At 43.2% G+C, this 22,094-nt stretch overlaps 1 protein-coding gene across 1 annotated transcript in view; it reads left to right on the top strand.

Annotated features, from left to right (window-relative positions):
* TRMT12 (tRNA methyltransferase 12 homolog) overlaps positions 1–17,657 on the top strand; it is a 40,538-nt gene extending 22,881 nt beyond the window's left edge. The window contains exons 3-7 of the mRNA XM_044268403.1: positions 1,078–1,276; positions 1,358–1,508; positions 1,603–1,712; positions 15,339–15,496; positions 17,285–17,657. Of these exons, the coding sequence (XP_044124338.1) occupies positions 1,078–1,276; positions 1,358–1,508; positions 1,603–1,712; positions 15,339–15,496; positions 17,285–17,641 (975 nt within the window). The 3' untranslated portion in view covers positions 17,642–17,657. The remainder of the gene's footprint in view (positions 1–1,077; positions 1,277–1,357; positions 1,509–1,602; positions 1,713–15,338; positions 15,497–17,284) is intronic.
* Positions 17,658–22,094: the final 4,437 nt, after the last annotated feature.

A 22,094-nucleotide genomic window follows, 5' to 3' on the forward strand; every position in this document is an offset into this window, starting at 1 on the left:
TCACCTGCCACAGCTATGGAAGGTCAGCAGTGGAGTGCAGGTGAGACAATTTGAGACTTTCCCTATGATAAATAATGCGAAAACCAATTTACTCCACAGGAAAGCCCACAAAACAGCTGGACTTCAAAATTTTACTTGATCCTAGAAACTGTACATACAGGTGAAACTTGAAAAATTAGAATAGCGTCCAAAAGTCCATTTATTTCAGTAATGCAAATTAAAAGGAATTGCATTAATGCAGCTTAAAGTTGGCTCAAAGTGTCAAACTGTTGTTGGCTAATTAATCCAAACCCCCTGAGCAAAGGGTACCTCAAAATTGTGACTTTGGGGTTCCATAAGCTGTAAGCCGTAATCATCCAAGTTATAACAAATAAAGGCTTGAAATATCTCACTTTGCATGTAATGAGTCTACCTCATATGTTAGTTTCACCTTTTAAGTTTCATTACTGAAATAAATGAACTTTGCACAATATACCAATTTTTCGAGTTTCACCTAAACAGTACCTCTGAACTATTCTCCTGTATTCTAGTTGCATCTGTGTTAGACAGTATCCAGAAGATCGTACACCAAACGAGCTTGGGACACCAGCTTGAGTTCCTCAACTCAAACCACAGTTGTGGGACAGGTGGAAATAATGTGCTGTCTGGATTGGTTCTTTCCATTGGTATTGCAGGAATCTGCTGACTCATTTTTGTAACTATTGTGGGGATTCGCTCTGGTAGGCAGGGTGAGCAGGCGCAGTACAGGGGCACAAAAACTGTTAGTTACCAGACTTCGGTGTTTATTCACACCTGGCAGGTTTCACAAAACAGAAAACAACTTCACCTTAGTTTTAAGTTCTGGTGTTCAGTTCACACCAAGCTGTGGGTACAACATGAAGATCAAGTCCTGGAGTTCAGTTCACACCTTGCTGCAAGTACCGTGTATACTGGTCAAGTTTTGGGGGAAAATACCTCCCATCTACTAACAGACCCTTCACTGTGTTACACTATTAACATGAGAAACTCTTTTTTTGGTCTTTAGTGGGTTTGATTTATGGTACTATTTGATAATTCTACATGCTGCCTATATTCCAGAATCCTGTCCTCTCCAAAAGAGCTAGGGTTCAATCTCCTGCACAGAAGTTACGAATGGACCTATACAACCTATTGGAAAGCTATGGAATAATGTGGACACGGAATTTGGATCGTGACCTTCCTCACTCCTGGCAGGGACATGGTGACTTAGCCGTTTTGAGTGAAGACTGCTTTTGTGACACTATATGGAAACAATTAGGTATACAATATTGTTTGTGGCGTATGGTAATAGGTCTTACATTTAGAAATCGAAAGTCATTTACTTCTTATGCATCTATAGGTGATGAACTCTGGAACAGTGTAGCATGCTCTCTTGGAGTAAAACGCCTAGCAAAACAAGGTCGTGTGTTGAATGATGGTGTAAGATCACCTAATGTGACTTTGTTGCTTGGGGACAATAGTTGGGTGGAACATGTGGACAATGGCATTCAGTAAGTATTGTGGTATTTGATGCTCCATTTAAATTTTTTATATTTTTTTCCCCATTTGACTTTATTATGTCATGATCTATAAATTTGTTTGCAGCTACACTTTTGATTTGACAAAGTGCATGTTCTCAGCTGGAAATATAGTAGAAAAAATGAGAGTGGCAACTCTTCAGTGTTCCAAAGAAATAGTTGTTGATCTCTATGCAGGTGAAGTATGCCGTTTTACTTTTTATTTACTTTATTGATTCAACAAATGGCATAGATTTGAAGAATGTGTTGTACTTTTTTCAACTCTCAAATGACCCTGACTAATCAATACTTTGGCTGTAAATGTCATCAAGGTCAACCTTTCTCATATTAATGATATCATTCATGTCCCCAAGGGAAGGGTAACATGATCTTCTGTGCATGTTATGTAGCCCCCTTTCCCTATCAATCAGTGGGCATACTTGACATTAGAGGAGTGAGAAGGTGAGCACATGCTGATCTAATCTCTCCTCTGCACCTCATGGCGTTAGTGAACATTGGATCAATTAATCAGATAAGTTGCACCACATTTTTGCTTACCTGTAATTGTTTTTCTTGAAACCCATGACAGCACCCCAAAATTTTCCCAACCCTTTATTTTTCTTTTCTTTAATGGGGCCTGTTCTTGACGTTATTATATCCTAGGTTAGGTAGGAAAAGAATGTACCGTATTGGTTCCCTGGCTGGGGTCTATCTCTTTTTTTCTTTTCTTGTGTTATAACGCCTCCGGAGGGTCTTTTCCTTGCAAATCACTGAGGTGTAAGTTGCACCAAATTTTTGTACCCCACATGCAAGCTCCAATAAAGTTCCCATTTTATACTGTCTGTATGCTTTCCATACCTGATCTTCAGGCTAAAACCAGTGTGGCACTTCTGTAGTGATACCCGTTATACACTGCAGTAATAGCGATCACCAATGAGGTAACCAATAGTTGTGTATAACAAAAGAGCTATGTGTGTAAATGGCCTGTAGATTTACAAGTTAAGGAGAATTGGAGTCAGTCAACAGGTGAGGGGGAGGAAGTGTGTCCATGTAAAGTGTCATAAATCCAGGTTTCAGATTGAATTCTCTTTTCAATGATTGAATTTAGGGATAAGCAAAGCGAGCTTTGGATCCTAGATACAAAGTCGCACCGCTCAAAACTTTGATTTAATGCTGTACGGAGTCTAGCTATTTGCCGGCAGTAGATCGTGACTACACAGCACGGTCTGCCGCCAGCAAACCGCAATCTTTTAGCATGCTGAAAGATCACAATTGCTCGATGCTCATTCATCGGGTAATCAGTGGCAGTACTAGACTGCCAGATGATCACTAACGTGCGTTATTATGAACGTTCGTTAGCAATTGTACTCGGATCGACTATCAGAACAACCGTGCCTTAAGCATAGCAGTAGAGGCGTGGCAGAACTGCTGTAAAGGGTAGCCTAAAGGGTGCCACCCTATATGGAAGGATAAAAGAAGGGGTTGGGTGGGAGGGGCACACGCTGCAGTGCCGGGAATCGTAACGACAGCTGCCAGGGGGAAGGGCACGGAGGTGCCTTAAGTAGTGAGTGTGGGAGCCTCTCCTCCCACAAATACGGCAACTACGTTGCCTACACTTGTACTCGGATCGACTATCAGAACAACCGTGCCTTAAGCATAGCAGTAGAGGCGTGGCGGAACTGCTGTAAAGGGTAACCTAAAGGGGCCAAAAATACACGACACAGTAATGTGAACAAAGAACTGTATTAACACACATCACAGTAACAAATTCCGGAAAGCTAAAGACATCTCGCATTTAGGGTTGGGGATGTAGCGAGTGTAGCATAATGATTTCCAACGCCCTAACCTCTTAATGATGTGACCCGGTACATTGTTTTTAGAGGCGGCTGACGCTGCGCCTATCCGGAAGGAATGTCCGGTAATGCTCAAAGGATCCACCCCCAGTCCCGGCAACAATGTGCGGATGAACCTGAGGAAAGTCTGGATAGTGAGTGGACTGGAATCGTAAGCCAACAAAGGGGAGTGAGGTGCGTCATGTTTGATCACCACCGACCATTCGTTAAATATAGCTACTGGGCACCATGCATTGCCCATGGGAAAATACTTAACCTTGGTGGCCTCGCCGGGTCTGGTCGTTTTGGTATGGTTAAGTGTGAGCATGTAGTGGGAGCCTAAGGCTGAGTTCACACGAGCGTGACAGATTTGGTCCGGATGCGTTCAGGGTGCGTTCAGTTAAACTCGCACCATTTTGCAAGCAAGTTCAGTCAGTTTTGGCTGCAATTGCGTTTAGTTGTTCATTTTTTTCCGCGCGGGTGCAATGCGTTTTGATGCGTTTTTCACGCGCGTGATAAAAAACTGAAGGTTTACAAACAACATCTCCTAGCAACCATCAGTGAAAAACGCATTGCATCCGCACTTGCTTGCAGATGCAATGCGTTATTAACGCAGCCCCATTCACTTCTATGGAGCCAGGGCTGCGTGAAAAAAGCAGAATATAGAACATGCTGCGATTTTAAAGCATTGCAGAAGTGATGCATGAAAAAAAACGCTCATGTGCACAGCCCCATTGAAATGAATGGGTCAGGATTCAGTGCAGGTGCAATGCGTTCACCTACTGCATTGCACCCGCGCGGAAATCTCGCCCGTGTGAACTCAGCCTAAGTGTAGTAAGTGTTGTTTCTGAATGAAAGTATTGCGGGACATGGGGCACGTGAACTCCCCGGGTCGTAGGAAGCCGTAGAAGCATAGGTACAGGGTGGTTTTAACGAAGGCGCTAGTCCTTAATCCGAAGGGGTTGGTATCTAGGACGGCCGATAAGGACTTAAACATGTCCCCGGAGAAGGGTCTCCTGGAAACTGTGCTGACGGCTGTTGAATTCTGGATCCCCTTGAGGATCGTTTTAATAGGGTGAGCGGAGAACAGCGAGGGTCTATCTGGGTAGGAGATATGCCAGAGATGTTGTATACCGGCTAAGTATGACTTGATTGTGCTAGTTTGAGGTCTGAGTGGCACAAAGCTATAAACGCGAGTAAATACGTAATATCGTCCATGCCCAGTTGTGGACACTTTAGCTGGAACCTAGAAAAATGGGACCACGCTGTCTTGTACATCCTGGCCGTATTGTCGGACAATGACTTCTGCATGAGGAGCCTGGCTGTGACCAGGTGCGTGTTCAAGGCATGACTAACAGGCTGTGCGATGGTGTAGGGGTTGGTACGGGATCCGCCTCTGGTGAAATCTGAAAAAAAAAAATCCCGTTTACCTCTAGATAGAGCATCTGCTGCCACGTTTACCTTGCCGGGAATATGTGCACATTCGAAATGAAATTGGTGCTGTAAAGCCAACCAGATGAACCGTCTCATGAAGGCCATGATCTCACTGGAGACTGACCTACCCTTATTGATCAGTGCTGCCAGTCCTTCGTTATCGGTCAGAATCAACACTGTGTTCTTGCGCCAGTAAGCTCCCCACGCCTGTGCTGCAGCGACAATGGGGTAGATCTCGAACAGCGAAGATGACTGGGAAAACCCAGGTATGGAAGTAACCTCGGGTGGCCAAGCGCTGGCCATCCAGTGGTTGCCGTAAATGGCGGCGAAGCCCAGAGCTGATGAAGCATCGGCGTGGAGGACGGGGGAGTGGCTGGACACTGAGGGAGTAAACAACGAAATGCCGTTCCAGTTGGAAAGGAACTGGTCCCACATCACTAGATCGGCCAGAGCTTGTTGATCTAGCCTCACCTGGCTATCTTGGTCGGTGGTAGCTGGAAGAAGGCTAAGGAGTCTGGAGATGAAAGTCCTGCCTTGCGGGATGATCCTCATGGCATAATTGAGCATGCCAAGCAGGCTTTGGAGCTCCGCTCTGGAACAAATGCCTGCGCAAGCTAACTTGTGGATATTATCTCTGATTCTACGTAGTTTGTCGGGAGGCAAACTAGCTTGCAACGTGACGGTGTCTAGTTGGATACCTAAAAAGGTCAAACTGGTGTGTGGGCCCTCGAGCTTATGATTCGCTACTGGAACACCGAGTTTGTTGAACACTTCGGTCAAGACTCCTAGATCACCTGGAGGCCGTGATGGAGGTTCGATCAGCAGAAAGTCGTCCAGATAGTGGATGACGTGATGGGCACTGAAGGTGTGCTCAAGGATCCAGTGTAGACTGCTGGCAAACTGATCGAACAGCCACGGGCTTGATTTTGAGCCAAAAGTGAGACAATTGGCAAAATAATACAGCCCGTCCCACCTAACGCCATGCCACTGCCATAGTTGGGGGTGAATGGGCAGCAGTTTAAAAGCGTCGGTGATATCTGCTTTTGACAGCCACGTGTGCTGCCCCAAAGACAGTATGACCTGAATTGCCTCGTCTATGGACGCATATTTCATGCCGAATTCCTCGGAGGGAATGAGAGCATTGAGGCTAGGCACGTCAGAAGAATGTGGAGCTGACAGGTCATAAATCAGGCGTTTTTTATTGGCGAACTTGCCAACAACCATGCCTATCGGACTAATTCTCCAGCAGTCGAAAGGGGGCTGGCGCAGAGGACCTATCAGGTAGCCCTTTGCCACCTCTGCTTGAATGAGGCCGACTGCCTCGGGGCTCCTCACAGCGGACAGCAAATTCCTACATTTGTACGTGGTCTGTGGTAGGGATATCTGGCCTGTGTGGAAACCTACGGTGAAACCGTTTAGGAGGAACCTCACCCACTGTTGGTCTGGATGATCAGCCAGGAATGTGGCTAGCGTGTCAACATGTACCCAGCCTAGTCATGCCGGGTGAAGGCCTTTCTGGGGGCACGCTGTCTTGGGGTGAGCCCTGAAGCAGTTGGTGCATAAATGCAGCAACCGGCATTGGCTGTAGAAACACCCTGTGTAATTGAAGTTATTGCAAATTTGTGATTTGCCTAAGTACTTGATGGGCCTGCCTAATTTATCAACCCCTGTGGCGGATTTGGGCATGACGCTATCGGGTGCCTGTCTAGTCTGGGAGCTGCCTGACGGAGGATTGCTGGAGGAGCACCACTCTGCGGTGTGGGAGTGTGAACTGCAAGTGGAACAAGCGGGGGCTCTCAAGCCAGCAAAATGGGAGCAAAAAAGCTTGGTGTCCGTCACTGCCCAGTCGACGGTGTGCTGAAACTGTGTGAGTAAGGCTGCTGCCCTAGCGGAAAAAGACCTGTGATACTCGTAGAAGGCCGTGCCACCGTATTTGCGGCCTAGGTCTACCACTTTGTAGAGGTATAGGTCTAATTCTTCACGGCGACTGGGCGACACGGAACAGATGACGTCCCGGTATAAGCTAAACGCCAGCACAAACTCAGTGATGCTGAGTTTGCGGTTTAGCCTGATGTCCCGTGACTTGAGTATGACAGACACCTCCCCGCAGGCGATGGTCTTATTATCAGGTACCTCGTGTGTAGCGATGAGTAGACAGGCTAAATTGACATCCTTACCGTCTAGAATATCCTGCCTAACGTTGGCCGGAATGAAATGCGATGGTGCGACATTGGGGAAGTTGGGGGGGGGGGGGGTTCGCCGCAGACGTGGAGGGAACTGACGGAGACGGAGTGTAGGTGCGCCAGCGCTGGAGGTGGATGCCCTGTTATGAATTTCCTCTAGTCTGCTATGAAAGCCAGACATGGAGGACGCCATGTTGTCAATTGCTGCATGTAGCTGGGTAATGGAAGTCTGTATGGTGTTGGGCGTAAGCAAATCTTGACTGGAGCCTGGTTCGGACTGTAGCAAACGAAAAAGTTCGGCCTTCCTAGCAGATGCTGAGAAAGGAATCCCTCTGCTTAACAGTTCCGTAGTTATTCTGGATATGGTCCATGACCTAAGGGAGGGGGTCATGCCTCTTTCTGACTGTACGTCCCCGCTGGCTTGGGATGACGCAGATGCAGTCGGAATCTGGTTGTGTGGCAGTTCCATCTAGAATACATGAAGAAAAGCATGACACGATGGCTAGCTACACGTGACGATAGCCCATACCATACACCCTGGTGAACTAGTAAGGGAAGAAAGACTAACCGTGCAAGCTGTGCCTGAGGGAAATTACGCACAACACCCATGTACCGCGACATCCCCTGCCACCTAGAGTACCCCGTGACGGGGCATGTACAGCCGTGACAGCTGATGACCGTGGGGGCCCGCAACTGCGTGTGAGTGGGTTAACGTGGATGCCTGTGAGGCAGGAGACCTGTACGCTCGAACTGTAAGCCGTACCGAGCTGGGACTAAACTGGCGCCTGTAGACGTGACAGAACTTGCGTCATCTCTGAAGACGTGACAGAGTTGCGTATGCCTGAAGTCGTGTCAGGACTTAGACTGAGTCTGAAGACGTGACAGACTTGACGAGTTCGCCTGAGGACATGACAGGTCTTACGGTGAGTCTGAAGACGTGACAGAACTGGAAAATGCTGAAACGTGACGGAATTGGCGTGAGAGTCTGAGCACGTGTCAGAAGTGGGGCGGCTGAGATATGTCGTGACTATGAACTGAGTCTGATGACGTGACAGACGTGCCGAGGCTGAACGTGCCGGGACTGCGTGTGAGTCTGATGACGTGACAGACCTGCCGAGGCTGAATGTGCCGGAACTGCGTGTGAGTCTGAGGACGTGGGGAGAACCCCCCCCCCCCTTTTTTTTTTATTTTTTTTTTTATTTTTATTATTGGCTGTACATGAACCCCCTGGTGAGGAGTGGAACCCCTGGTGAGAAGAGAGAGAGCAAGGAGGAAAGGGAAAGGGGGAGAGAGAGAGAGAGAGAGAGAGAGAGAGAAAATATATATATATATTTTTTTTTCTTTACCGGATCCTGACGGAAGAAGTACGTGACTACTAGACTGTGAAACGAAACAGAGCACCGGGTCAGCTTAGGGGAGAGAAACAAACAAAAAAATAAAAATAAAAATCTGACCTAACCATGTTTTCCGAAATCTACCTGCACCAGGATTTGTGAGAGTTTGATACTCTGACCGTCCGAACCCCTGAAGCCTGTGAAGACACCTGTTAAGGGATAAAATACAGCAATGATATCGACGGTGCCTACAACCGAGTGGCCATAGTGAATAACCTGTAAAACATAAAACACCGGACAAGTATGTGCGACCCGTATGCTGGTCCAGAGCTAGATGCACGGAACAAGCTTCAGAATAATTACGTATGCCCGGCATGGGTATGCTACGAATTGCGTAGTGGCCGGTGCGGTCTCGAGAGCGGTACAGTTGACGCCACTGTATGACCAGTATTGTTGAACACGAATATTCGCATTGCGATTTAAATCGCGACTTCCTGAACGTCGCTAAACGCGATCGCAATTGCGAATATTCGATCAACTTTCGTGCGCCTGTTCAGTGCGTGTGATGCGATTTTCGCAGTAAGAAAACGATGCCATTAGTGAGTGGTGGGAGGGACCATGGACCGTGCGACTGCGTGGATGGTGTCACTCTGCGAATATGAACCCGGCAGCATGCGGGAAGCGATCACGGAGACTGGACAGCCTGAGGCCTGCCGTTCGGATAATGATAAACTATCCTAGGGATAAGTGTAATTTTATAGTCAATAGTTTACCTTTCTCAAGTCAGGTAAACATTTAAGGGGTCTCCGTGATGTCAGTACTAATGGCCTGTCCTCAGGATAGGCTGTCAGTATTAGAATACCCCATAGATCAGCTGTTTGAAGAGGCCAAAATGAGCGCTGTGGCCTCTTCCTCAGCCGATGACATCACATGTATGTACGATCACTGACAGTGGCGGCAGCATCGCCGCAGGAGCTCTGACGACACGGGAGCTGTGGCTCCTGGGGCGGCCCTGCGGCCAGAGGCTGCTGACGAAAGGATGGGGGAACAACTTGACATCCGCACCCACAGCCTCATGTGACCCGAGCAGACACCGAGCCGAGTAAACGCCGCGGCGGCTGCGGTCATGGAGTGCCCGGGAGGGGGATCCGGTGAGTGTGGTGCCGACAGCACTCTCCGGCGGAACAGGACGTGCGCAGCTTAGGCGGTGCCGCCGCTAGGAGGATGCTGTCGGCTGCATGTACCCATGGCTGCCCGGCGGGGGAGGGAGATGGCGCGCGGCAGCCAAACCCTCATGGAGCATGAATCGAGGGGGCCTGCCCGTTACCTGTGGCGGGATACCTGCCGGACGGGAGCGGCTGTGGGTAGCGGAGGTGAAGCGCTGTAAACGCGGGACGGCTGCCGTCGGACGCTGATCCACCACGTGACCCGGAAGTGACGCGGCACACGCTGTAGTGCCGGGAATCGTATCGACAGCTGCCAGGGGGGAGGGCACGGAGGTGCCTTAAGTAGTGAGTGCGGGAGCCTCTCCTCCCACAAATACGGCAACTACGTTGCCTACACTTATCTGGCAGAAAATCCACCAGTGTAAAATCCAACAGGCTTTAGAGGGAGTACAAATCTCACAGGCAGCAACATAAGGCGCAATAATTACAAAATTAAAATGAGTAAAAAACAATGCCTACCTTTCCTGCCTAGGGTTCACAGTTGTTTGGCAGATTCTAAAAAGGTTACATATTTGTGATCTGTAATAACCGTTAATTCGTGTTGAGCTTCTTCCAAGAAGTGACGCCATTCTTCAAAAGGCCCACTTAATGGCAAGGGAGCTCCTGATTTCCATCATCCTAATTTCTTTCGACTGCAGAAAATTTACGAGAAAAAAAAGGCACATGGCCTAAGAGGAGTCAGAGCCCTAGTTCCCTGAGAGAGCACTGCTCCCACTGCTCAGAAGCACCCTCCTCAACCATAAAGGGCCCCTGGTTGCCAGTGACGTAAATCTGCCCCCTGTTTAGTCAGGTAACTAGTTTAACCACTACTGAAACATTTTTTATAAATTTGCAATAATAATTTGCTAACCCTGAAAAGCACGGAAGAGCCTTGAGAAACATAGGTTGAACCCAATCAACGATTGCCTGAACTTTACTGGGATCCATCTTAAAGGCATTAGAAAAGAGAATATACCCTAAAAATTTACTTTCTGGAGTCTAAATACACACTTCTCTGCGTTCGCATACAATTAGTTCTCCCGGAGAATCTGTAGAACCAGAATAACATATAGAATAACATGTACAGTAATACATTAACAGAGAAAGCAGATGTCCAAAATCGCTGCCTATACATAGATTCCATGGCTAGCTAACAGAAATAACTCGCAGAGTGACACTTATACCTAGCTAAACAGCTTTGCATAATATAATGCCCTGAAACAAGGTAGAGCTCACTCACCAGATATACTTGCACAAAGATGGTGGAGTTTAAGAATGAGTACTGCATGGAACAGCTCTGCTGATGTCCTGTAGTCTGTATATAGACTGAAGACTGGGCTTCTCCTTCCCAGAATGCCTTGCACTACCCACAATGCCTAGCACTGCCCACAAACAATAATCTTAACAAGAAAACAATACATTTTTACCAACCGCTAGATGGTGCTGTTACCTAACTAATAACTACAGGAATGCAGAAATTGCAGCAGAATGAATTAGAGATGAAATAGACGTGAACTGAAATTAAAAAATTATAAAAAAATAAATAAATACACATAGAAAAAAAGAAAAGAAAAAGTTGCAAAATAAAGAGTATTCACTGTCCCTTAACTGTCTCTTTATGATCCCTTGGGGGACACATTATGTGGCAAAAATATATTAAAAAAAATAATAAAAAAATAATAATAAAATACAATAAATAAAATAAAAAAGTGCAAAATAGTTGTGTTCATTGTCCCCCAACAGTCTTTTTATGACCTCTTGGGGGTCATATGTGAAAAAAATATATTTAAATAGCAAGTAATAAACCAATTATAAAAAAAAAAATACAATAAAATATTAATAAAAGGAAAAAGTGAAAAATTTACATAAGTGTCAGTGTCCCCCAAAGGTCTTTTTATGACCTCTTGGGAGATATTATTTGTAGCAGAAATATATTAAAAATAAAGTTAAAAAAGCTAAAAAATAAAATACATAAAAGAAAAAACACCCACACCAACCAAAACCGTCACCATTCTTGCCCCATTCACGTGAAACTATACATATATAATAAAATGACCGACACAAAATAGGGAACTAATTATAATAATTTATTTTGGTGTCAGTTTGCATATTTTAAAGAATAAGGAGCCATAGTTTGAAAAAAAAACTTTAAAATGTTTTGTACAGTTTCCCCAAATAAAACGAAAAAAATTAAATTATAAGGCCCTATGTGTCAAGTGAAAAATTGTTGCAAAAATTATTTTGCTAGTCCCAACACATAAAAAAGTTACAACTGTTCGTACTACCACGTATGCTAAATCACAAAAAAAAAAGTGTCTGTTCAGGCCTGGTTATTAAAGTGTTAACCAATAAGCACTTTTCCCATTTGTAAGGGAAACTGCTTACTGGTTATTGCATGGCGCATGTAACTGTGAGGAGATGGTAATAACCAGGGAGCGCCATCCTCTGCAGTGAAGGAAAGCGCTGATTTATGAATAGGAGGCAGGAAGGAAATGTCTCCTCTTTTCCTGTAAAAAATTACTTTTAACAAGTTCCTGCAGCACTGCCCCTGAAAGATAAGATTCATACTAACCTGCTTTATGCTGCCCTGGCCCCCTCGGCCTCCATCTTCTGGTTCCTGCACTTTTTTACCTGTCAGTGCATGACCATGGTCACATACACCGCTCCAGTAAATGACTGGCTTCAGCAGTGACATGCTGCTTGTGGCAGTAATTGGCTGAAGAGGTGCATGTGACCATGGCCAAACAGCGCGGGGACCGGAAGATGGAGGCAGCAGGGGCAGTGCGGAGGACCGAATTGGCGGGGAGCAGGTAAGTAAACTCTTCGGTTTCAGGGGCCATGCTGCAAGAATGTGTTAAAAATTCATTTTTACTGGGAATTTCCTTTAAGCCCCTATTACACTGCGAGATGTTCAGCCAATTACTGGGAACTAGTCTTCATAAGAACACTCATTCATGATAACTGGCTGGTATAATGGTGCCGCACATCTCTCTGTGTAATCAGGGATGTGCTACTGATAATCAACATCACTAAATGAAGGAGGAATGACTGTGATGGCGATCATTCCTCCCTAGTCACTTTGGCCTGTGTAATAGGCTGATGCAAATGAGCGCCAATCAACTTTATTTTATTTTTTTGCTTGCGGCCCCTTGAAATAGAGCGTTGTGACAATGTGGCCCTCAGACTAAAAAAGGTTGCGCACCCCTGCCCTACAGGGTGTTAAATGCAGTTTACCATTCATCCTCTTCCTTCATACGGTTAAGTTTATAGGCGTCTCTGGGAACCAATTTAGAAATCCGTTTTGCCCTCAGAATCTGATTAAATAGATTGGGATTAAAGCAAAGGACCCTGTTTATTCACAGTGATTCTGTTCAATTCCTGAGACCCCCCATCCTTACTGACAAAAAGAATCTTGTTCCGAAGGACGAATATGACCCTTATGTAAGCTTTCCTGTATATAATCTTGCATCGCCTGACATTCAGGACAGATTATATATGCATGCAACCTTTAGGAAATTTTTACCCCAGGCAATAATTGTATTGCACAGTCATAATGCCTATGAGGGCGAAGGATTTCAGAGTCAATTTAAGAAAATACGTTAACGTAATCCTGTAAATATTTTCGAAGATGCTCGGATTCTGTTGCAACACTAGCCATACAGAAACGGTTACTGGAACATTTGGGTCCCTATTTCTCCAACTTCCCGGAAATCCAGTTGGCAGACCCAAAATAATATTTGTTGGCAAACCCTTTATTACAAATAAAAATCTTTTTTCAGTATGAATGACCCCAAACTGTCAAAGAGATGCAAGGGGCACAAAATTCTATAAACCTCTTAGCCAAAGGAATGGAAGCTGGGAGCCTACATAAGGGGATACCCGTCTTAGTGGCAAATTCAAAATCAGTGAAGCTAGCTGAGGACCCAGAATCAACAAGGGCCACCCAAAATCTTTTACATCGACACAGGGAGCAACACCTTTGATTGACAGGGCTAGAAATCAGCATGTCCTAGAGATGTCTCCTAGCATGTACATGTTATACACACCGCTTAAAGTAGCTTTACCACATTGAGATCTGCTCAGAATGCTAATGTACATATTTCGGCTTTATTCACAAGCCCAATATGTGATTATAAAGACACCAGTAATACATGTTGGCTTATAAGAATTTTTTTTAAAAGCTTACTTTTTGTGTGAAAAGGCATAGTTTTGTGGTAAGTGCATAGTTTTGCATGTATCTATCCTGTAATGTTTTTATTTATTTTTATCTATACTATATTTTTTGTCCTATAAGAGCCACCTGCCCATTATATGCACCTAGGTTTTAGAGAAGGAAAATAAGAAAAAAAATATTATTCATTAGACCTCAAATCAGAACCCCATTCCGACCTCGGGTCAGACTCCCAATGTAAATGACCCCCGTTCAAACCACCATGCTCAGAGCAGAAAAATAAATCAACTTGCCTCTCCTGCTTTGGACGCTGCTCCTAATATCCATCGCTGATCCTGGTCTTCCTGCCACACTGTGCTGTAACCCGACGTCGCACAGATTGACAACATCTTCACACTGTACGTAGGTCACAGCACAAGGAGCCTCCAAGAGAATACCAGGAAGTGGCGAGTACAGAGCCAAGGGAGAGCTGCATTCACCGCCTCCCGATCCCATAATTTAAGCGCTCATTACTATTGGCCCCATAAGACTGGGACTTGTACTTAGGATCTCTATATACGAGGCTGAACACTTACTACTAAGCTACAGCCTTATGACATACAGGTGAAACCCGAAAAATTCGAATATCGTGCAAAGTTCATTTATTTCAGTAATGCAACTAATATATGAGATGGACTCATTACATGCAAAGCGAGATATTTCCGCTTATAAAACCCCAAAGTCACAATTTTGAGGTACCCTTTGCTCAGGGGGTATGGATTAATTAGCTGACTAGAGTGCGACACTTTGAGACTAGAATATTGAACCTTTTCACAAAATTCTAATTTTAAGCTGCATTAATGCAATTCCTTTTAATTTGCATTACTAAAATAAATGGACTTTTGCACGATATTCTAATTTTTCGCTTTTCACCTGTAGAGTAGTGTTTTTTTTTACATTCTTAATGTACATATTACTTTATAATAATGTGAATAAAGGAGTAATATGTAGATTAGCTTTCTGAGCATATGTCAATGTGGTAAAGCTACAGTAAGTAGTTTATATAATATGTACATTCTAGGAGACACCTCTAGGACACTGCTGTGCCCTCAACATGCTGATGTTTAGCCCTGTCAATCAAAGGGAGTGCTCAAAGGATTCGCCCCCCCCCCCCTTTTTCCCCCTCGTGCTCCATCTTGCTAATTTGCATATAAATAAAACATAGATAACTCTGCATCAGCCTGATGGGCCCTACCACGCAGTATGCCTGGTTTAATGGGGTTGATCATGCTGACAGAGCTTGTTTAACTGTTCGCAGTAACAGCAACCAGGGGTGCCCAAACTTTTGCATTTAACTGTATAGACACTGTTAGACAATTTTATTTTTAAAATTAATGCATTTCACTTATTTTGGGCTAAAAGGTATTTTCCAGTTTGCCTTTATTAAACATGTTTAACCCTTTGTCCTGTACAGTATTCTGAGTCATTCTGCACTCAGTGAAAACTTGAGGACAAATGGTCAAAACATTTTAATGAAGACCAATTGCAAAAATTGTCCCAAAAAATGTCTATAGCTTGGTGGGTATCCGAACTTTGGTCCCAGACCTGCAGTACCATATTCTGGTCATGTAAACCTTTTGCATTACTACAATCACTGGTGTAAGTATTTTTGCAATATTATTTTAGGTATTGGATACTTTACCCTGCCTTTCCTGGTCCATGCAGGAGCAGCATTTGTTTACGCGTGTGAATGGAATCCCCATGCTGTAGCTGCTTTGCGGAAAAACCTGGAGCTTAACAAGGTGTCTCACAAATGCCAAATTATTGAAGGTGACAACAGACAGGTAACACAACAAGGAATTAAGGCATCAAGGAAATCTATATTTTATGCTTGCTTATCTATTTTAACTTAAATATTTTTAATCTGACTAAGGTGTATTGTTATTGTTTTGTGTATTAAATCATGTTATTTATACTACAAGTGCCCTCTGGAACAAAATAAATGGACCATAAGATATACAAACCGTTTCTACCACTGGGCGGGATTAGGTTTGGTGGCCACAACAACAAATCGGGCAGCTGCTTAGAGGTGCTTTCCATACAGAGAGAGACAGAATGCAGACAGCAGGGAGCACCTGCGAGCAGCATAAATAACTGTCCGAATTTATTACTGCTGTTTTGATGCCTAGCCTTGAGTGGAAGCAAGCAGGTGGGTGGGCTCCTGTAGGAATGAGCCAGTGGGGTGCCTTGTGTTCAGGTGGTAGCTGCACTTTTTGCTTTGTTTTCTTGCCATTGTGCACACAAATCACTCCATGCAAATCTCTATACATTTGGCTCAAAAGGTTTTTTTACTCTGTCGGAAATTTTGTTAAGCTGTTCGCGGGGAGGAACCGCTAGATGCTTGTAGTCACAGGAGGGCAAGCACCATGTGTCGGAACCCCCAAAGTATTGGTTTCCATAATATGCTATCATATGCACATGTCTTCAGGCCTGGGCTACACTTCTATTTAGTTAAAGGGTTTATCCAACCCCCAAAATGCCCTCCCCCCCTCCAAATTCATGGGCCCCTCATACAGATTGTACTTGCCTAGCTCCCCGTCATCCACGTCGCTTCTGATGCCCGCACAGCTGCCGCTGCATCTCGCCGTCACTCGGATCAAAACATCCAGTGATGGGCATCAGAAGCAACGCGGGTGCTGGGGAGTGAGGTAAGTACGATCTGTGTGAGGGGCCTGGGCATTTGGGGAGGCAATTATGGGGTTGGCTAACCCCTTTAAAATCAGTCAGTAGCACTGCAAGTATTTGCTGTGTTTCCCTAGCCTAGTATAACCTAACCTTCCTGATTTATTACTCCATAGATATTACCTTTTTTATTTTGACGGTCACCCTGACCTCTCCAAATAATACCTATAACAATTCCAGTCATAAATTGCTTTGAAACTTTAATCTTTTTCTGTTCTTCAAGAACAGAAAAATCTTATATGCCACATTCAGATATTCATGCATAAATGAGTCTGTTAGCTGAAGAACCTGATGTTAGAGATCAGTGAAGCTCCATGGGATGGATTGATGGTTTCATTTACATTGACAAATGAGTCTGCGCCTAGAATTTGTCTAAAAAGTGCAGCAGTTTGGTGCAAATAACGTTTTCTACAATTTTTATGACTTGCTTGAAAAGGGGTAGGGATTGGAGTGGTGGGGACTAGTGGAAAAGCTGCTTTGCCCAAGATGCAACATTTTGTGCCAAAATTTTGCCACAATTCTGGCGTAAAACTATGTCTCAAAGAAAGCCAACTAATAGTTGGTATAGTTAGATAAAAAGTGTGTAGCCCTGCGCCAGATTTATCATCCATCCTGACACCCTGTGATAAATCTGGAGCAGGTCTGTCTGTATTTACACCAATTATAGGATTCATTTTTTAAGCGTTTGGGGAAAAATTGTCAAAAAAAAAAGAAAAATCCTGCCATTTTTCATTGCAGCTTCACTGAGATACTTGCCTAGCTCACTTCTGGTCAGAGCTTATGAACACGACCATTGTTTTAGTCTGCATCTGATCCGCATTCACTTCAATGTTACACTAGATGACATGATCTCATGGTTATATAACACTTTTTTTCTTTTATTCTCTTAGCTATTGCTGCAAGATGTAGCTGATCGTGTGAATTTGGGCCTAATCCCCACATCTGAAGCAGGTTATCTTGTAGCTTGTAGAGTTCTGAAGAAGAATACTGGTGGTATACTACATATTCATCACAATGTGGACTGTTTCCTGAGCAAAAATGAAGAAGGTGCTAAAAATCCTAGAGATTTACAGAGAATAATCTGGAGAGAGTGGGCAGAGTCTACTGAAAGTAAAATCCGGACGTTTTTACAGGAAGTTCATAACACTCCATGGCACACAAGTATTGTACGTATTGAGAAGCTGAAATCATATGCACCACATGTGGACCACGTTGTATTGGACCTTGATTGTCGACCTTTACAATAAATGCTATAATATCTTAGTGTTTTTTGTTTTTTTTTGTTCTCCCACGGCATTGTATTTGATTATATAATTACCATATACCAATTTTTGCTTTTTCTTTTTTTATATATAAAGTATTAATAAACGTAAAAAAGAAGTTGCTCTGTGTTAGTAATTAAGATTAATCCTGCTTTAGACAAATCCGGATCTTTTTTCTGTCTACAGTAAATGTTATGAGTTTCCTAATGCTGTATGTAAGTTATACAGTATTAGTCCCATTGCGGCCCAATGAACATGGTTGCTATCTGTAAAGAATAAGTCAAGGCAACTGGACATACTGTAGATTTCTTGAAAACGTTTCACTCGTTCTTCCCAGAAAAAGGTGTCAAGACAGCATTGTATGTGGCAGACAATAGATGTCTAACCCCCCCACCTCTATTCAAGCTTGGCTTCTCCATTTTTACGGAGGCCGATTGGTACAAACGAGGCGTGAAGGAGGCCATCTACGTAAAAATTGAGAAGCCAAGCTTGAATAGAGGTGGGGGGGTTAGACATCTATTGTCTGCCACATACAATGCTGTCTTGACACCTTTTTCTGGGAAGTCTTTATCACCTACTGACTCCAATTAGGATAATGGAATCAACACCTTTGACCCAATGCTGGGTATAATTACCAGATGTGGATTCAGTTACATATTTATTCCCAGAATTTTTGTACAGTCACTCAGAATTGAGAAAGTTCGTTGGAAGAACGAGTGAAACGTTTTCAAGAAATCTACAGTAAGTCCAGTTGCCTTGACTTATTCTTTACAGATATATACCATGACCTGAATAAATGAGAACCTTCACAGACAACATGGTTGCTAGTAACGTGAGACTATGGGAGTCTTGTGCATACGCCATTAACTGTGAGTAGTGGCACTTGCCAAACGGAACGAATCCGAACCTGTATTCGTTATGGGTTCGGATTTATCCAAAGCAGTATGAATCTGAATCTACCATCACTACTCTGTGTGTTTTAAAGTTTTTTTTTAAACCGTTATATATTAGCTATAAATCAGGGTTTTAAACTCAGCCGGATATATGGGCCACACATTTCAAGTTGACGATCCGTGTTCATAATAATTAACCCAATTATTGTTAATCAGTTATTTATTTGATCTCCCATTACAATACTACATTACTGCAATAATACCTGTAGGTTTAAAGGAAATTTTAGGAGTAGGACCACAGATAGCCCAGCCAACCAGTGTTAGGCTTAATTTTGAGAACAGTGGAGCTCCCCTAACCCCAGGCATCAGTGAATACTGGCTGTCTTTTTTTTATTTTATTCGCTTTATTGAAAACTCAAAGCAAGTATCAATGACAGTCGTAGGACAATATTCAGTAGCATTAATACAATTAAAGTATCCAGATCGAATGTACATACGACTTGAACATCATTTTGCCAAGTAATTTAAGCAAAATCACAAGAAATAAAAACTTTTAACATCAAACACCTGTGCTGTGCCGTTGTTATTCTATAAGTACCTTGAGCATAAAGACCCACCCAAGTAAAGCGAATAAGAGTACAAAAACTGTGTATGACGTCTCAGCTGACCCAATTCCTTGCACTTCGCTCAGCTCCTCCCATACGTCAAAATCAATGCTGTGCGGCATGTTCTGCACTTAAGGCCTCAGACAATCCACGTGTTGAGTAAGCAGTACTTGAAGAAGCACACCATGTCCCCCACACCTTCTGAAATTTAGATGTGCAGCCCCTATTTTTGAACACTATATTTTCATATGGTATGATAGTGTTGACTAGCTGTTTCCATTGTGTCAAGGTAGGTGGAATGTCGCCCATCCATCTCATGGCGATCGCCAATACTGGCTGTCTTTACTCTCCGTCAGTCGCTTTATTGCAGAGGTAGCGCTGCACTGACACCGAAGTAGGTTAGATGTTAGTGGGTCACTGGAGGATCCTCCGGCGGGCCATGTGATTGAGACCCCTGGTGTAGGATAACTCATGACGGTATGCAATTTAGTTACTTTTCACTAGTGCTATATTACCCTGGGCCTTATAAATTGTTTTTTTTCTTATCCTCTTCCCAATTTTGTTGCCTCTTTCTGCTCTTATTAGAATATTTACCTTGTCCCCCTTCTCTGTTAATTCATTGTTCAAATCCATCTTCAGTGAAGACAGTCTACAGCTCACTGAAGGGACAGATTACATAGAAGTCTATGGAGAGGTGAGGAGGAGAAGATACAGTAGGGGCTTCTGCAGACAGGCACAAAGACTGCTGCTAGCTTGTAAGTCTCTTTTACCTATTGTGAATTTAAATTACTATCCATGCTCATGCTAACGCACACAGAAATTGACTAAGGAGATGTACACCACTTCAAGTGATAAGATACTGTAGGTGTCCGGTAATCAGTAGAAGCAGAATTGTACCTTGTTCTGTCCAGTTTTTAATAAGGAATTCTCCACCCGCTAAACTCCCTGTGTCAAAAATAGGAGCAGGCAACTTCCAGTCTTCATGCTCTTTACACATGCAGTGCCCCAGATGGTAGCAGAAGCACATGGAGAAACAGCCTTGTGAAGATCACTGCAGGACTTCTGTGTAACGACATGCGCTTGAGCGGCTGCCAAAGGGGGACACACTTCCAATGCATTTCGGAGCACACTGTGTTCCTTCCTAAGGGTTGGGAGCTGCACTTTTTATTTAATCATATATAGCGTTCAAGTTTCCATGGTAACCTGCAAGTTACATTACAAGGAGTGTGCCACTTCCTACATTTTCCAACTGAAGTACATGACTGCGTTACCTTATCAATAATGGCCTATTGTTGCTACCCTTATCCTTCAAAATACAAAGCAGAACAAAAAAAGGGGAAACTGAAAAAAAAACTGTATTAAAAGCTAAACTACAAAGTAGGGGGTAGTGAAAATCAGCCAAATTTAGACTTTAAGGGTACTTTCACACAAGCTTTTTTCTTTTCCGGCGCTGAGTTTTGTCCTAGGGGCTCAAATCCGGAAAATCAGGATCAGGTATATCCCCATGCAGGGTGGATAAAAATCAATGATTTTATTTTATTTTTTATCAGATTTTTTTGATTTTAATCTGATTTTTATTTTTTTTATATAAAATGCTTTTTGAGGAAAATATATTACCATCCAAAGGTTATTTCATTATGAAATAAAGATTACTTTTTAATTATGTAGAAAAAGGCTGTATGTGTTTTAATTTTTTGTTAAATTCCAGTAATCCATTCACAATGTCATGCTCTTCCAGAGGTTTTTGTAAGCTTATTGGGCAGTTTCTCTGCCTACAAGATATTATCACAGATGCTTGGTTTAATTTTGGAGTTCTTAAAACTAAATTTATAGCATGAAAAGAGTTGAGAAAAAGATCTTAATCCTAACTTCTACAAACCTATAAATACAGAATCAATCCCTTCAGTGCTAAGTTTAAAGTTCAGTGAATAGAATATAAACAATATTTTTCTGATTGTTTGGAGTGGAATAGATCTGCACAAGAAGAAAGTGAAACTAAGTGTAAGGAGGAAAAGGCAAGCAGACAAGGAGTACTACAAAATGACAGTGAAACTTTCTGAGCACAGTACTGCACAGCCACAGACAGACAAGTCTTTTTGGATCTTTTTGTGTGTATGACCTGAGGTTTATCACATTCTTTCCTTGGAGGGAAAAAAACTATAATGGCAGCAGGCCGTAAAAGAGACCCAGTTTGGCAATATTTTAATGAAGTTCCTTTACCTATCGGTAAGGCAAGCATGCGTGCAAAATGCAAACACTGCAACAAACATGGATGTTTAAGCAAATAACATGCTGTAATGTTATTGTTTCAGTTGAATAAATCCTATTTAAATTGTTATTATTAAGGTAATGATTATTTTTCTCCTTCCTAAGTACAACAGAAAAATTGTCCAAATATGAATCTTTATGTAAAAAACTATGATTTAAATCAAGCCTTCCTGACTAGTGATTTAAATCAGTTTGATTTAAATCAAATCCACCCTGTCCCCATGCGATCTGAATGGAGAGTAATCCGTTCAGGATGTCTTCAGTTCAGTCTTTTTGACTGATCAGGCTTTTCAGAAAACCGTAGCATGTTATATTTTCACCTCCGGCCAAAAATCCTGAACACTTTGACTGAACGCCGGATCAGGCCTTTTTCCCATTGACTTGCATTAATGCCGGATCCGGTGCTGTGTGTTCAGTCAAACAGGATCCGGCTTTTGCATGTTAAACCCGAAAAATGTGAAAAAAAAGTTAAAGTCCATAAATGGCGGATCCGTTTTTTCCAATGCATTTTTTCATTGTGATCAAAATCCTGATCAGGATTTAAATGTAATCCGTTTTCACACGTTTTTTCCCGATCCGGCAGGGAGTTCCGGTGTCGGAATTGAACGCCGGATTTAAACAACGCTAGTGTGAAAGTAGCCTAAAAAAATGCATTATATGAAAATGGTGCAA

Source organism: Bufo gargarizans, chromosome 9, assembly GCF_014858855.1.
Source record: "Bufo gargarizans isolate SCDJY-AF-19 chromosome 9, ASM1485885v1, whole genome shotgun sequence".
Taxonomy (NCBI): Eukaryota; Metazoa; Chordata; class Amphibia; order Anura; family Bufonidae; genus Bufo; species Bufo gargarizans.